The sequence below is a fragment of the Balearica regulorum genome, chromosome 20 (genome assembly GCF_011004875.1).
Source record: "Balearica regulorum gibbericeps isolate bBalReg1 chromosome 20, bBalReg1.pri, whole genome shotgun sequence".
NCBI lineage: Eukaryota > Metazoa > Chordata > Aves > Gruiformes > Gruidae > Balearica > Balearica regulorum.
Window position 1 is genome coordinate 5,830,490 of NC_046203.1, and position 15,868 is coordinate 5,846,357.

The window sequence follows — 15,868 nt, forward strand, 5'->3', positions numbered from 1 at the left end:
AGTTTTAACCAAACACTCCTACACAGCATTGCACCTTCACTGGGACTGGCAGGGGGGTTGTTCTGCCTTGCTGTACGTGGCCAGATCCTGGCACTTTTACTGCACCTCTGCAGAGCTAAAAAGCAGCATTTGCAGGGCTGAGGAACACTTACATGCTCTCATGAGCTCATAAACTTTCTCAGGACAGCCTTCAGGGCGCTCCATACGGTAGTCTTTCTCCAACAGCTCATAGACTTGAGACAGATCAATCCCAGGGTAAGGGGACATGCCGTAGGTTGCAATTTCCCACAGCAGAACGCCAAAGGCTGCAGTGGAGAAAGAAGGAAAAAGAAAAAAGAAAAATAGGAAAAAAATCAATAAGCTTTGTTTCCATCTTAAATTTGAGAGGATGGGGAGTGGGAGTAGTCACTAAACAGTGCTGCACACTTAAACCAGCTCTGGGTGGCTCAGATCCCATGCTCAGCAGCAGCTTAAATGTTAAAGAAGCGTAACAAGCCTCTTCGTCAGCACAGACAAGTCTCCTGCGATATGACAGGGTAGAATTAGACTAATTTTCAATGTATCAGTTGTCTCAAACCTGAACGCCTTGAGATCCTTCAAGTCCTATTAAAGGCACAATTAAGAGACTTCACAGCGGATTAGCTGAAACCGTTTCACTGCTGCACTGCAGTCTCTCCCTCAATTTGACAGCTCCTCTCATCTGCAACCTCTCCCTAGAGGACTCGCACATTTTAATAGCTCAGTGTTTTTGGGGTGCCCTTGTTTAGCTGCAGCATGGTCTAGAGGGGAAACCTGGGAGGCAGCGGCAAGAGGAAAATTTCAGCAGTTGGTACCAACAAGACAGGGCGAGGGTGAGACATTTTGGTCAGAGGGAAAGCTGAACAGGAAAAGGGAGAGCACAAAAAAAGGTCCTGAAACAGGCGAAGCATTCAAGTCCCCGAAGTCGGTGGGGATGCAGGTCAGCACCAGGGTCAGGCAGCTAACCCAGGAGTCGGGCACACAGAATAGACTCAACACCAGTTCAACAACCTGCATGTAATTAGTTCAGTCACCCTATTCTGTTCTTAACCTGAAGAGAAAGCGATTACAATTCTGCATAAACAAGGAAATCACATCACATTACATGGTAACACCACCAAGGGCAATTTACATTAGACATTTCTGTGCACAATTTTCTTTGATTGCTGTCTCAAGGCAGTGAGGTGAAAGCATCTAAACTCTGGCGTGCCCAGCAGCAGCCATGGCCCCCAGGGACAGCCGGCTTGCTCTGATCAGATCCCAAAGTCCACTGCCCCCACTCTCACTAAGCAAGTTTACGCTAACCCTAATTAAAGATACCCAATACTCCTTTTGGATCTTTCCTCCCTGCATACTCTACTATTTAAATGAGACAGGGATCCTGCAGCCGCCTCAGCGATACAGCAGCATCCTTAAGACTGTGGCAGACACTCGGCAGCAGCCAACACCACCATGTGCAAGTCCAAAGCAGAAGAAACACCTGGATAACAACTTGGGAGGCTGGTTTGGGTTTTCCTCCCCTGTCTATAAACCATTTTGTATCAGCCATCTACCTAACAGTTTCTTCAAAATAAAGCCTTTCCCCAAAACTCCAGAAAACTTCATCGCTGCTTCACTACTATCTGTTGGTTTATACATAGAAGATGCTCAGGATAACATTTTCCACGTGCCTTTGGGACCACGTCCCACAAACTTCTATCTCACGTCACTGAGCACTTCTGAGAATTTGACCAACAGCTATGGCAGAGATATAAAACCCAAAAAAAGGCTGATAAAAAGTACAATGAGATTTTCTGCAGTCAGATTTTATAGAATATAGTTCCATTTAGCTAAGCCTACTCTTATCACAAGAACCTCAGGGCTCTTCAATAACCATTTGTCATCAAATTTTCCCTCTGTTTCTCCTCATCTCATTCTGAAGATTATTCTTTTAAAATGCAGAAAGACGAGCTTGGAGCTATCACTAGAGAGATACACACATAATATTTTTTTAACATAAAATGAACCAGATTCTCACTTTCCTCCTTGAAGTAGTTAGAAAGTTCCTGGCTATATAACAATATATCGCTTCATAGTCCCGTGCTAGAACTCTATCAAGTCAGTAATGTCGGTGCCCTCCAGCCCCATTTCATCCAGTTCTATAAACACTACAGTACCCTTTATTTTCATACTTGCCAGAGATTCAAACATATAAAGTCAGGTCGGCATCCTCAGTGCTCCACTCAAAGACTGGCTTAGCAGAGATTAGTTTCTGAACTCTGACAAGCTCCTAGAACAATATGGCTCAAACCAGGGAACACACTCGCTCCTGAAATGTTACACAATGTCCTCATTTCACAGCCCTAGAAAAAGACGACTATAATCTCAATTAATTCGTACATGCAAATTCTTACCCCAGACGTCAGACTTAATGGAGAACTTGTTGTAGGCCAGGCTTTCTGGTGCAGTCCACTTGATGGGGAATTTTGCTCCGGCGTGGGCAGTGTATGTGTCGCCTGTCATTAGCCTGCTCAGGCCAAAGTCTGCCACCTTCACCAAGTGGTTCTCCCCTACAAGGCAGTTTCTGGCAGCAAGGTCCCTGAAAACAAGAACAAAAATAGGTGATGTGTAGTCTTTACCATCTCACTTAGCGATAGCAAGGAAACCTACTGTTTCTGGGCCCGTGTGTGATTATTTTGATCAGAGTATTACACAGAAATTATGTAGTCATACGCATACATGCAAGAGGGAAAGTTATTTTTCATTTCGGTTTTGTAAGACTGTTATCCAAACTTTTTTTTTTTTTTTAATTTGAAGTGAAAGCTTCAAGAAGCCCCCTCACTTTCAATAAAAGCTGCCACCCTCAGGATAAAAATAATGTAAAGAAATGTCAGTGCTCAAGTTATCAATAGCTGAGGACGAGCACCGAATAAATGAAGTCTCAAACCCTCACTTCTTGCCCACTTCTCTAGCACTTCGGTCACCCCAGCCAACAGCAGTCACTCTCCAGAACTCCTTTTCCAGTCCTTGCTCAAGCACCCAGTTTAGCTCCCAGCTATGCTCTTCTTCCTCCCAAGTGTTCCACATTTTACAGCACAACTTTTTCATACCATGTTTTGGCCTTTTTAAACCTGTTGTAGCCTCTGCTATCAGTACTTACATTTTTAAAGGACTAGACAATAAGCAAATTAAGCTTTTCCTCCACATTTTTTCCCTGACTCCACCTTGGCAGGTGAGAGATGTGCACATTGCATTTGCCACTTCCCTGGCTTGTGCAAGCCATTAGCACCCTCGGAAATGCTTCATAAGTATAAAAATGTAAAGCACAGAAGTTTGTTCTTCCTAATATTAGGTTTCGTAAAAACCACTTTTCCAGATTATGTCAAGTTGAACTAAAAATTGATTCTACCAGAAAGCTCGAGCGAGATCTTTAGATATGAGGCAGACGCTGCTCTTTCTTTGGCTTGTTCTGCTCAGAGTAAATTTTAAAAAAAAGTACGTCTTACTAGATGCCTATTAAATTTTCACAGTGTTTTTGAATATACCTTCTTATCAATGCTGATTACTACAATGTGTGTCTAAATAAAAGCTCCTCTTCATAATCAAATTCCTCCTCCTTCCTGATTCATTAAATGAGGTCACAGCCCAGCATTTGAATCCATGGATGTGAATTGTGACAACGCTCTTAAAATAATTGGGTAGGTGGGTGTGGGGGTGGCTGATAAGGAAAAAATGTTACTATTTATTTTAGATAAATGGGTCATCAGAAATAAGAGGAAATAAAATGAACAGGAGAGCAGACAAATGAGATTCACACAAAGCAGTTTTTAAAGTTCACTTCCTACAGGCTGAAGGGATGAAATACTTTCAACAGGGCAAATCAAAGGCTGGAAATTTTAATTTGCAGCATCACCGTTCACTTTATTGACTGACAGAAGCATTTAAACAGGCCTTTCAGGCAGCAAAGGCAATGCATGACTTAGAGGAGCACCTAGAACTTTACACACGATCTTCATATTTGTCTCTATGAAAAAACATGTGCTAATTTCATATTCCAGTTAATTGGGCAGGAAAGGTCACGCTACAGCACAGAGAGCATCTTGTATAAAGCTCAGCGAGTCTCAAACCTTAGTGCAAGATGTGTCATTATATTGCTAGGAGGCCATTTCTGCAGATGAAGAATGCAAAGCTCTAGCCATAATTGCAGTACACTTAAAGGTCAGAGTCTCTGAGACTTTTAAGACTGCAGAGATGCTTATTAACATGAATACGCAATCTGGACAATAGTGGGAAACAATCCCCACAGAGGACGGGGGGGGGGGGGAAATAAAAAAAGTGAAGCAACAAGAAAGAACATGGGAGAAGAAAGCACTAAGAGGGTGGCTTTGTTCTGAGTACCTGCACACATCCAGCAACATCAACTGCAGCAGTTTTTAATGGCTGTTATAATCAAAAGACAACCAGTAGCTTATCTGGTCCATTAAGAGCCTGTTACTTTGGGAAGCATTTAAGGCCCTTGTCCAAAATATAAATTACTGATATATCTTTCACCTGCATCTACTTCAAAGGTAAGAGAAAAACAATTAGAAGACTATCCTATAGACAGGTTAATGTACTGTATCAGAATACAATACACTAGTACGTTAAACCAACTGCATCTGAGTCAATGCCACGATAATCTGAAAGGCAAGAAAATAAATCAAGGCGTGTTTTGTGCTCAAGATTCAGGGGTGCTCACTGTCCTTCCTACCTGTGAATGAAGTTTTTCTTCTCCAGGTACTCCATGGCTGAGGAGATCTGAGTTGCCATGTACAGTAGCACCACAGCATTCACCTCCTGCCGGTTACACTCACGCAGATAATCCAACAGATTCCCGTATGTCATGAACTCCGTAATGATGTAGAAAGGAGGTTCTCGTGTGCACACCCCTAGGGACCAACATAAAGTTCACAATCAATGTTTGAGAATATCAGTGAATCTTCAGGCTTTGTCCTCTGGGGCAATTTATACCTCTAGAAGGCAGAAATATGGGGCTCACAGAAAGAATGAGTTCTGCTTGGAACTGGTTAATAGAGGGTTTTAATTCCCTGCTTCAGGCTCTGGCAACTTAAACATTAGGGAGACGAGATCATTAAAAATCATGTATTAATGGTACAAATTGTGAATTTTGCCAGACAATAAGTGTCTGTATTTAAAGCCTTGGTATGGTAAGCAGCTTATCTGCTCCTTAACATCCATATCACTGCACAAGGGTTTAGTTCAAATCCCTCTGCTTGGTATTTATCACTTACCTAATAATTGCACCAAGTTTGGATGCTTGATCTCCTTCATTACTGCGGCTTCTTTCAAGAACTCTTCCACCTCCATGGTATCCTCCTGCAGAACAATGGCAAAGCTTTGGCAAGGACAGTACGGACAAAGGAGGAACAGATTTTTGTATGAAGACACAAAAAAGAATGCAAACTGACAACATAAGCCACAGTTCTTTCAAGGTAATTTTTCCCTGTAGCCACATCACAATGCCAGGGAGTTAGGAACTCTGGGGTTTTTTGTAGGATTTTAAAAACATGTATTTTTATCATTCTTATTCTAACACAGGTTTTTGGGCCAAGAAAATCCATATCCCTTTTGTGAAGGGCCTCTCGCAGGACCACTCAGGAGTTGAAAAGGAAAAATGTGCTTGTTCCTAGGAGAAAAAAAAGATAACATGAAATAAAAAGGACAGAAGAGAAAAGAAACAAGAATGAACATAAAAGGAAGGATACGCCACAATCAAATGCTTGAGAAGCTACTGCAATGCGGGCCCCCAGTTTCACTGGGTAGGAGCGAGAAATCCCCTCTTTCAGACAGGGAGGCATGACGGATGGCAGCCACTCCATAATTGAAAGCCCGAGGTTTCACAGATTTCATTTTTGGCATTTAGAGCCTGACCCATGACGTAACCGTTCTGGGCAGACGTGTCACTACCTATTTGCTGAACGCCATAAAGTTGCTTGGCACAACACAAAACCGAGGAAGATACAATCTTGCTTAAAAGACATATTTTCTGAACCAAATATGCCCCAAATGGCCAGAAGGTTATTTCAAAGTGGTGCAAAAATACAGATCTATTCCTAAAGCGATGTTTCTTTCTATATCCATATTTTTTTCTTCATTGGTGGATTAATGTTGACAGGCTACATGGACGAAGTGTTTTAAGGAAGGATTGGAAAGGATTTACTGCTGCTGGTGAGAATGATAACAGTGGGCTGCCGCTGTAAGATCCAGCCAGCTCTCTGCTTTGCAGTTAGCAACGAGAACCTTTTTCAAACAGTTTCATTCAATCATTTACTATTTGTTGCCAATTAGCTTGATTGGCAGCTGTGATTTGCTGAACACACTGTCAAAACTAATAGCCCAAAGGTCCTTGTGAGCAGAACCTTAAACTGTTTTCTTTGGCAAAGGAAACTGGGTTAATAATCCAGGTTGCAAAATTACCCTAAATACGCATTTATCCTATGCATGCTATACAAAGTCTGAAAGGTTGCTCCTCTACAGAGCTGTTCCACTGTTTTAAATCTCTTGCCTCTCAGTGACCAAATTAATAGGAAGGACACATACAGAGAACTACTGTAACAATGATCTCTCTGCAAACCTGATCTCATGCAAAGGACCAAGCTTAACCAGCTTCCATCTTCCACTGTACAAAACCACAGAAGAAATAACACAATTCTGGCTATACAATACTTTCCTAGCAGAGCACAGGACCATGCCATGGCATTACGGGACACCAGGGTTGCACGTTGCCTAATTTAAAACACAAGCTTCTCTGCTGGGCAAAAAATTAAAAAAAAGGAAAAAAATAAAAAAAGGAAAAATTAAAAAAGAAGAGGCAGTCCTAAGACGCAGACTTGAGGTGTGCAGTAAGAAATGTGCCGAGAGGATCAGCTCACATCAGTTCAGCCATGAAATGGTCCTCACGGGGAACAAGCTTTGGCCACAGGCACAGCAGGTTGTGCTTGGTCCAACAATAAGCAGGTCACAAAGCTCCGCTCCCAGTTACTGCAGCCACTGTCCACCTGGTGCCCCTCTCCATCAGCATCAGGTGTAAAATCTGGTACCCCTCTCCATCAGGTGTAAAAAACACAAGTGTGTCGTGTTATGGTAACAGACCCTTCATAAATACTGATGCGTCCTGTGCAACTCACTGAGCTTCCAATGATATCTTTTCATGGGAAATATCTAAGCACCAAAACATTGTCCGGCACTTCCCAGTTACATGCAGCTGTGGAACAGCGTGTGCAGCTTGATTACCTTCTCGCTTGATCTAGTGTTTTGTGCCAGCTATGAGCTACGTTTAGACACTTGATAGAAAACTGAACAACAAATGGGTGTTCATAAGCATAGGTAGTCAAAAAGATGCTGGAATGATTCCCCCCCCCCGCCCTTAGTTTTCCCTCCCCTTTGTCTTTCTTATAGAGATATCTGAAGTAGATGGGGAAGGAACAAGAAGAGTCACACAAAGTTTTGAAGAATATTCTCTCAGAGGAAAATCAAGTGAGTCATTTGAACGTTTGTGCAGAAGCTGCGGAGGGCTTATTTTCCCCAGCAGAACTGGGATATAAATGTGATTTTAAAATGTTTCCCAAAACTTTGAAGAAAGCTATAATCCCACCTGTCATGGAGCAGACTGATGGATTTAAGGAAGGTGGATTATAAATTTGCTTTTAAGGATGGTTTTAGTGTGCATAATTGCAGGTTGAAGTGTTTCTCAACTCTCCTCTTGGTTATTCTTACATTCCCCAGTGGAACATGCTGCTCCATACTACATTATGAACCACTTTTAGTCATGTTTCATTAAATATTTTATATATTTGAAACATCCATGGTCTGTATTAAGGTTTCTCCTTATGCATAAACAGATTTTATAGGATAACACACAATTTGACTTTGTTGATGGGTTTTAGAGAGAAGAGAATGAAAGCAACAACTCCAGTTTGGAGCAAAATGAGAAGTCTGAAGACGTCTGGTATCCTCACACTGCAACCAGAAGCAGGAAAGGAAATGTTACAGCAAACAATGTTCCAGGAAAGAACTGGTCTCTCCTTTTCACTATAAACAGGCATTTTGTTCAGCCTGGTCACATCCCAGCTCCAGCTGCACTGCAACGCTTCCGAGCATCCCTGTGGTCCCCAGCACGCTGGATCCGAGCAGGGATAACACTAGGTGTCACTCGCTCCCTGTGCAAGCAGGCACTGGGACTTTCCTCGCTGGGGAGCAGCAACAGGAATCTCCAGGGTACAAAAAAAGGCCAAAATGAAAATACTTTCTGCAACCATAGCAACCCAGAAATACTGAGGTAGTTGCTGCTCAGAGCATAAGGAAGAAATATTTTCCCCAAATCAAGGAAACGTTCCTCCCCTGACAGTAAGGCATCTACACAGTTCTCTCCACTTCAAAATTTCCATTGCAAAAACCAAAAAGAAACAAACAAAAAATCCTGTTCTGTTTGTTTCTGCAAGACCAAACCACATCCCCATTAGAGAAGAGAGAAGATGGTGTCAAGTTAGCATAAACTCTTATTAAGCAATCAAATGCAATGTGTGTGGATGCTGCCAGAAGGTCTCAAGACATTTTTATAAACATAAATGAATTAAGCAATGACCTTATGAACTCACAGAGCATTATTTGCATTTCAAGAGACAAGGAAACCAAGACACAGAAATCAGGGAGCAGAGCCAGAAACAGAACTGATTATCCAGTTCTTCATTAAAGACAGTTATGAATTTTAATATATTTTAGCTTGGATATACTTTTTCCTCCACTTGTATCTTTTGATAAGAAGCAGCTGTGAACAATTGCCTAAGACTTCCAGGTACACAGCGAGCTTGTATTTTGGGAAAGATGCCACGTAAGACAGAAAATCAAAACATGTAAAGCCTCCCTGAAGCACAGCCTTTGAATTTTATGTTGTCTGACTCACAATCCACAGTTTTCCTTAATACACCAGCTTGTGTTAGTGTGTTCATCCATGAACAGCTCACCTTTACTACACCCTGAGTGCGAGACATCACAGAACTATTTACTTTTCTAAGGTTTCATCTGTTCTAAAGTAAAAATTATGCTGTTATTGTCCTCCTTTGTTTAGTTACAAGCATTTCAGGTATCACATAAAACCATAACAGGATCAAGCTCTTTCAAAAATACTCTATTCCAAGCCTACACCATAGAAAGGAAGGGCCATCACCAACCTAAACCATCTTAATTATGGCTGAGGGCAGGCAGCCTGCCTGAACTCGGTTCCTGCTGAAAGGAGATTAACGGGAATGCTCAGAGACTTGAGTCTTACCTTTAGAGTCTTCACAGCCACTGTAAGGTTGTACTTTTTCCAGACTCCTTCATACACCTCTCCATACTGCCCTCCACCGAGCTTGTGCTTCATCGTGATGTCAGTTCGCTCTATCTCCCATTTGTCGTAGTTTGGAGACACACCATAGATAGTGGGCTTATTGCGTTTGGGCGCCGGGTAGTGCAAAGTGGTGATGAGCCCATCTGCGACAGTTGAATGATGATGGACCAACTCTGCTAAGGTGTTGAAGCGGCTCTCTGAAGAGACATACAGCTAGGGAACAAAGGGAAAGCTCATTCACACAACGCACATGGGAGCATTCATACACAGAAATGACATTATAAAATTATGAAAGCAAAGTGTTGCATCACTTCTACTCGATCTGGAGTACTATGTGCTCCACCAGCTCTGTGACTAGTTCTCAGAAGCTCAGACCTGAGAATGATCAACACTTACGCAGGAAATGCATGGATTCAGGAGAAAATACATGCACTTCACTGAAACAATACGGAAGGAATGACTGCAAATAGCACTGGATTGGCATGCTGTTGCTTGAAATGTCTTTTTTAAAAAAGGCTGGTCAGTAGAGATTGTGAGATATTTCCTGGAGCGCAGCGGGTTGTCAACCTTAGTGTCTTGATTCCATTGTACTGTTTGGGTTATTACATTTTCACCTGCCTAAATTCTCTTTGAAATGTCACTAGCAATCTGGTGGCTTCCCTGCTATTGGCCTAAGCTTCTGCATAGTATTTTGCATGAAGTTGGACAGCTGGTCTGCTCCATTCTTGTGATGGGCATTGATCAATAACAGAGAAGTAAAATCATTACCACTGATTGAGAACCTGCTGTGAGGCATGATAACCCACATTTGTTACCTCTTTAACATTTATGCAGAAGATCCATTTTAAGCCTGAAAGCCTACTAAAGATAACGGACAAGTGACTCCCTACCACCAGAGCTTTGTATTTCCAGTTTTCACACTTGCCCCAGTTTTGGCAGGGATAGAGATAAATTTTCTTCCTAGCAGCTGGTAGAGCACTGTGGTTTGGAATTAGGATAAGAATAATGTTGATAATACACTGATGTTTTCAGTTGTTGCCAAGTAGTCAAGGATTTTTCAGTTTCTCATACTGCCCTGCCAACAAGAAGGCGGGGGGCAACCAAGAAGCTGAGAGGGGACACGGCCAGGACAGCTGCTCCAAACTGGCCAAAGGGATATTCCATGCCATATGATGTCATGCTCCATATATAACTGGGGGTGGGTCGAGAGGTGGTGTGGCTCGGGAACTAGCTGAGCACTGGTTCCAGGTGGCGAGAAATTGTGCTGTGCATCACTTGATTTGCATGTTCTATTGTTATTCTCTTCTTTTTCCATCCTATTAAACTGTCTTTATCTCAACCCACGAGTTTTACCTTTTTTCTCTTTAATTCTCTCCCCAATCCCACTGTGGGAGGAGTGAGTAAACGGCTGTGTGGTTGTTTTAGCTGCCGGCTGGGTTAAACCACAACAACACTCAAGCTTAGTCTTCTACTAGGCAAGGTGAAAAATGCTAGAAATTTAATTTTTTTTTAAAAAATATGCTGATAACACCTGGAGGATAGGAAGAAATCTTTGTATCAAAGTGCAACAGCCTATGCTGGACACAGCACATTGAAGAAGGCAGAGCTCCATTACTCACAAAGGACCAAGGTCTGGCAAGGGACAACCTGGCAGGAAGAGCAGCACCGTGCTACTATCCAGACTTCTGTGCAGTCCACGCGCTATGAAACACGTGATGCACTGCTGCGACTGTGCACATTACATGCAGATACCTGTGATCAAACTTCCTGAATGCTTCTGACTTGCTGGATACGCACTCAACAGTTTGTGTATGTGCAGTGGCCATCTGTCTGGGATTTCTGGAGGCCAGGAAGTTGACGGGGTTGCCAGGCATCCAGAAATCTCAGACTTAGGGTCAAATTCTCCTTCTTCCACCTAGACAGAATTTTTGGATGGAAAAGGACAAAGCATCTGTAAAGCTCCAGCAATAAGTGAGTATGTCCAACAGAAAAGGGACATGCATTTGCAACAGGAAAAAAAAAAAAACAAAACAAAACCAAAAACGTTTGCAGGGAGGATAAAGACACCCTCAAACTTGAGTAGAGCCTTTGGACTGGAGATTGGCAATTTCTGTATGGATGCTCCTCCTTTGCAGGTATCTGCTTACTATACCAAACCTAAAATGAGAGTGAGAGACACTGGAGAAGACCAAATATTCTGAAGAATCTGAGAGCACAAATACTACGTATAAGAAAAGGTGACTGAAAAGAGAAGCTGTATTATCCAGGGAAGTCAGTGTGATAGATGAAAGTCCTCTCACCCTCAACATCCAGCTTGCCAAAATCCCTACTTAAGTTTCTGAGAAGGAACCACATGCTTATGTATGTACGGTAACTATTCTGCTCAGAATTGGCAAAAACTGCCAATCTATGTATGCCATGGACAAATTTTGAAAGAGCTGCAGACAGGTAAAATGTTCAGCTCAGGAACACAGTGTAACCCAAAAAGGGAAAAAACACACAGAGATGTGAACGATCCCACAGATCAGTCACAGACAGGTTAGACTACTGCAAGGTGTAGGGTGGCTGTTGACTTTCAAGCTATGGCCTTTGTAACAGAATGATGGCCCCCATAAGGTTTCTGGGAAGTAAACATTATATAGCATTTGTCATCCAAAAAAGGCAACTATGCCGTAGAAATCTACCTTTCCAGTGTTGGGAAATCATAACCCCTGGTTAAAGTGGCATTTCCTCTGGTGCAACAGCACCTGGACTTGGGGGAGTGGGAGAAGAGGCACAGTGGCCAACCTGTCTGTAAGCCACCTGAACAAACCCCACACCATTAACCATTCTGGTGACACCACACACACTTTTGGGGATGCGCACGGGCATTCAGAGTGGAAGGTTTTACACACTGGGCTGGAGAAAGCCACTTTCCCTTCACTCTTGTTTTTCTTTTGCTACAGTTGCTGATAACACAACTCCTATGGAAACTTTATCTCTAAAAAATAAAGGCATCCTCCTGAGGAGCATGTTCTCAACCCTATATCAAAATGAGTGGGATATTCTTTTGGCAAAGTAACTGAACCAAATCTCATTTCAACACTATGATTTAAAAAAAAAACCAAACAAAAAACAACCCAAAAAATAAAAACCAAAACCACCTTTCATGGTCAAAGAGCTAAAATCACATTAAAAACAGATGTTCTGAGAACAGAAAAGTGACAACAAGGGAGAGTTTTACAGCTGCATGGCTTGGACCACCAAGCATTAGGCAGTGCAACCACCATTTAAAACAAGCCATACCCGTTTGGGAACAACCTGTAGTACTAGTAGTGGTACTAGCAGTTCACCTGTTACGCTGAGGGATAAAATACAAAAGTATGGATGTAGAAAATTATGCTGAACTCCAGTATCACTTGGAAGTATTAGAGAAGCATGGAGAAGGAAGCTGATCGTGTTTTTATGATGGCTTAAATCATATGATCTCAAAGTCCCATGGAAATTAGAGATATCTGTGTTTTGTGTGAGAGATTAAATGACATTGTTACAGAGAGAGAAAGAAGTTAAATAAATGGCCAAGGGTTTCACAGCAAACCCACAGCAGGATAAGGAACAGAACTCAGGATCACCCTGTCCAGGCTACAGGACAACACTCTATGCCTTAATACACATGAAGGTTCCCATTTACATCAAAAAAACCCACATCCACCTACTAAATGTGCTCATTCTGTAGGCAGAGGTCTTCTAACCTCTCAGTAATTACATCTCAACACTGACTCCTGAAGTGGAAGTCCTTACTTCCCACCAGCACTATTGGAAATCAGAGTTATGCTGTGTTTAAATCTTCATCTGGAATTGGAAGCATGTATCACAAAAAGATGAAGCAAGGAGCAGCTATGAACGGCACGCTGTCGATGCAGCCCAACAAGTCGCATATACACACTGACTACTCACTGCAACCTCCCTTCTCCGCTGACTCCGATTACCAAGCCTTAGCTCAAGCTGCTTGCTGGATAATTTCCTCCAAGAAAACGGCCTGGTGCTGCTAACTGTACTCCTCCAGAGGTCACAGACTTAGCGTTTCTGTGCTGCGTGAGGTTACACAGGGACTTGCACAGCTTGCTTCCTGGCTATGTTGTGGACACATTATTTGGGCAATTTGTGCATGTTGTCAGTCAAACTGTAACGCTGGTACTGTGCCAAGGAGCTCTGCCTGTACAAGTTATCTGCAGCTTCTGTCACCAGATCACATCTCTTTTTCCTGGCTAGTATATTTTATAGGGGTGTTTAAACTGGCCCAAGCTAACCTCCAAGGCATCCTTAACCTGATGGGATTCCCCCTCCCCTGTCAGCAGACAAAACTGAACATACACACACACAAAAACTCCATGAAGGTCCATGATAAAGGAGCGAGTCTGCATCCAGTTCAGTCACTGGAGGCTCCAAGAGACTCAAGCAGGACACACATCCTGTGTCCTTAACGCTGAGGATAGCAGGATTTCAAGAACTGGCTGGACAATGCTGTTTATTTAGTTGGGTTACTCAATAGGAGGCTTTGCCTCAAGTACTATCAAGTCAGGAAAACCAAGTTTGCTGTACTACGGAAGTGGTTTACCAGATGACTAGCTGTACCATGCCAGCCAAATCAAGAAAGGTCACTTTTAATGCCTTCCTTAAAAAAAAAACAAAAACGAAACCAACAAAACATTCAAAGGTGGTCCAGAAGAATATGATCCATTAAACTGGAAAATAAAGACAAAACTCCTTGAGGAGTTTGTTCACTAAATTTTTAAAATGTTTTTAAAACTCCAGTGCATCAGTATGAATGGTGCTAAAATTAAGACATACACATCTCCAATCTCTTCCTTGTCCCTTCAATTTTCCTCCAGGAAGAAGCCTGGGTAGGGTTGTGCAATACACAGCACACCTCCGCATCAAGCAGCGGTTGTTCTACATGTTTCTCCAATACCTCTTTCTCCCGATAGTGTGTTCTCTCAGTCACAGTATATGATCTCACCAAAGCCATTCATCCTTACTGCAGCACTTGCAGATATTAAATTCCCCGGACAGGCTGACTAATGATACAGCAGGCTGGGAAGGCCCCAGGTGCTCAGGGAGTTGAAGGTAAGAGGTTTCCTTCTGCGGAGCCACGCTCTGCCACGAAACGGGTAATAGAGTGCGACACGAGCAGCTCAGAGCGAGCGATCTGCTCCAGCGGTCTCTGTTTTGCAAAGGGAAAAGTAGGGATATTAGCTGTTTCTGTTCCTAGCTCCTCGGCTTTGACAGCCAGGGACAGGGTGCTGGACGAGCACGGTGTCCCCCAGCCCAGCAGCAGAAGCAGCAGAGCAGACAGCACGTCTGCCACTAAGCTGTCACAATTCACTGCCCAGCTCATTAACACAAATTGAAACTGATGTGGTTTAGCACGCCAGGCTGCAAACTGCGGCACCTGATGCATGGACGTGGTGAACCACTCCTTCTACTGGGATGCTGGCCCTTGGCACGGCAACCAGGAGGACTGTGGCTACCTCTTCACTTGCTCCTGCACGAACAGCCAAAGCCCGGGAGCCACAGCTCTCAGTCCCTGCTGCTTCACGATCTTGTATTTCCAACCACCATCAGCTGCAGATCTGCTTTAGTGAATTGCGCTGACCTGCACCTTTTCTCAAAAACACCAATTCAAGCAACTTTGTGGAAAATGAACAATTAACCTGGCTAATACAGACCTGAGCTGATTACTGTAGCTCTACAGAACTGCTTTTTGCGATAAAAACAGCTCTGCTGGGATGAAAGCCTTCATATGCCAAACCCTTTTACAGCTAAAATGGAGAACGTGTGCTATCACATCACGGACACGTGCTTATTTACACCAACTGAAGGAAGCTCGGGTTCAAAATGTTCACATGTGAACATTGCTCATCTGCCAGCATCAATGAGAATAGAAGCAGTATCAGCTACAGAGACAGGAGGAGGAATAATATTCCAGATTGCCATGTAGTCCTTCAAGTGTGCTGCACATCAGCATTTCACAGTGCTGATTTTGACCACAAAGTGTGTCTACATGGGAGGAAAAAGGAAGAATCAAAGAGCTGTTACTTGGGAATACGTTGTCTTAAATAACGTGGTCAAAATTGTCTCAATTACAATCTGTTTGCTACAGCAGACAAAAAGTATTTCATTACCGAATAAAACCTGTTTATCTTATTAAAGGTTTTAGAGCGATGAGTCTGATAAACAGGAAACACTATGTACTGGTTCCCTATGTTTTCATACTGACGATTTTGCTGTCAACATTGCCGTAAGAAGAATAAAGCTCTCGCAAGACAAAAGAAAATTGGCCATGGTGGGCCACTTCTATACTTGACTTTTTTTATTTTTTTCAAGTACTGTAATGGCACAGAATCTGTCATCTACTAGATGCTGGCAAGAAGAGCCTCAGCAGCCATGCTCCAGACCCACACTTCAACTTCTGCACAGGATCTAAAGAGACACTGCTTAAAC

General features: G+C 42.8%; 1 protein-coding gene across 4 annotated transcripts in view; it reads right to left on the minus strand.

Moving 5' to 3' along the window:
- Positions 1-15,868, minus strand: part of ABL1 (ABL proto-oncogene 1, non-receptor tyrosine kinase) — an 84,280-nt gene that overhangs the window by 7,756 nt on the left and 60,656 nt on the right. For all 4 annotated transcript variants that reach the window (XM_075772357.1, XM_075772358.1, XM_075772359.1 and 1 more), the window contains 5 exons: positions 9,326-9,598; positions 5,289-5,373; positions 4,748-4,925; positions 2,412-2,596; positions 153-305 (listed from right to left, as the gene is read on the minus strand). In XM_075772357.1, the coding sequence (XP_075628472.1) occupies positions 153-305; positions 2,412-2,596; positions 4,748-4,925; positions 5,289-5,373; positions 9,326-9,598 (874 nt within the window). The remainder of the gene's footprint in view (positions 1-152; positions 306-2,411; positions 2,597-4,747; positions 4,926-5,288; positions 5,374-9,325; positions 9,599-15,868) is intronic.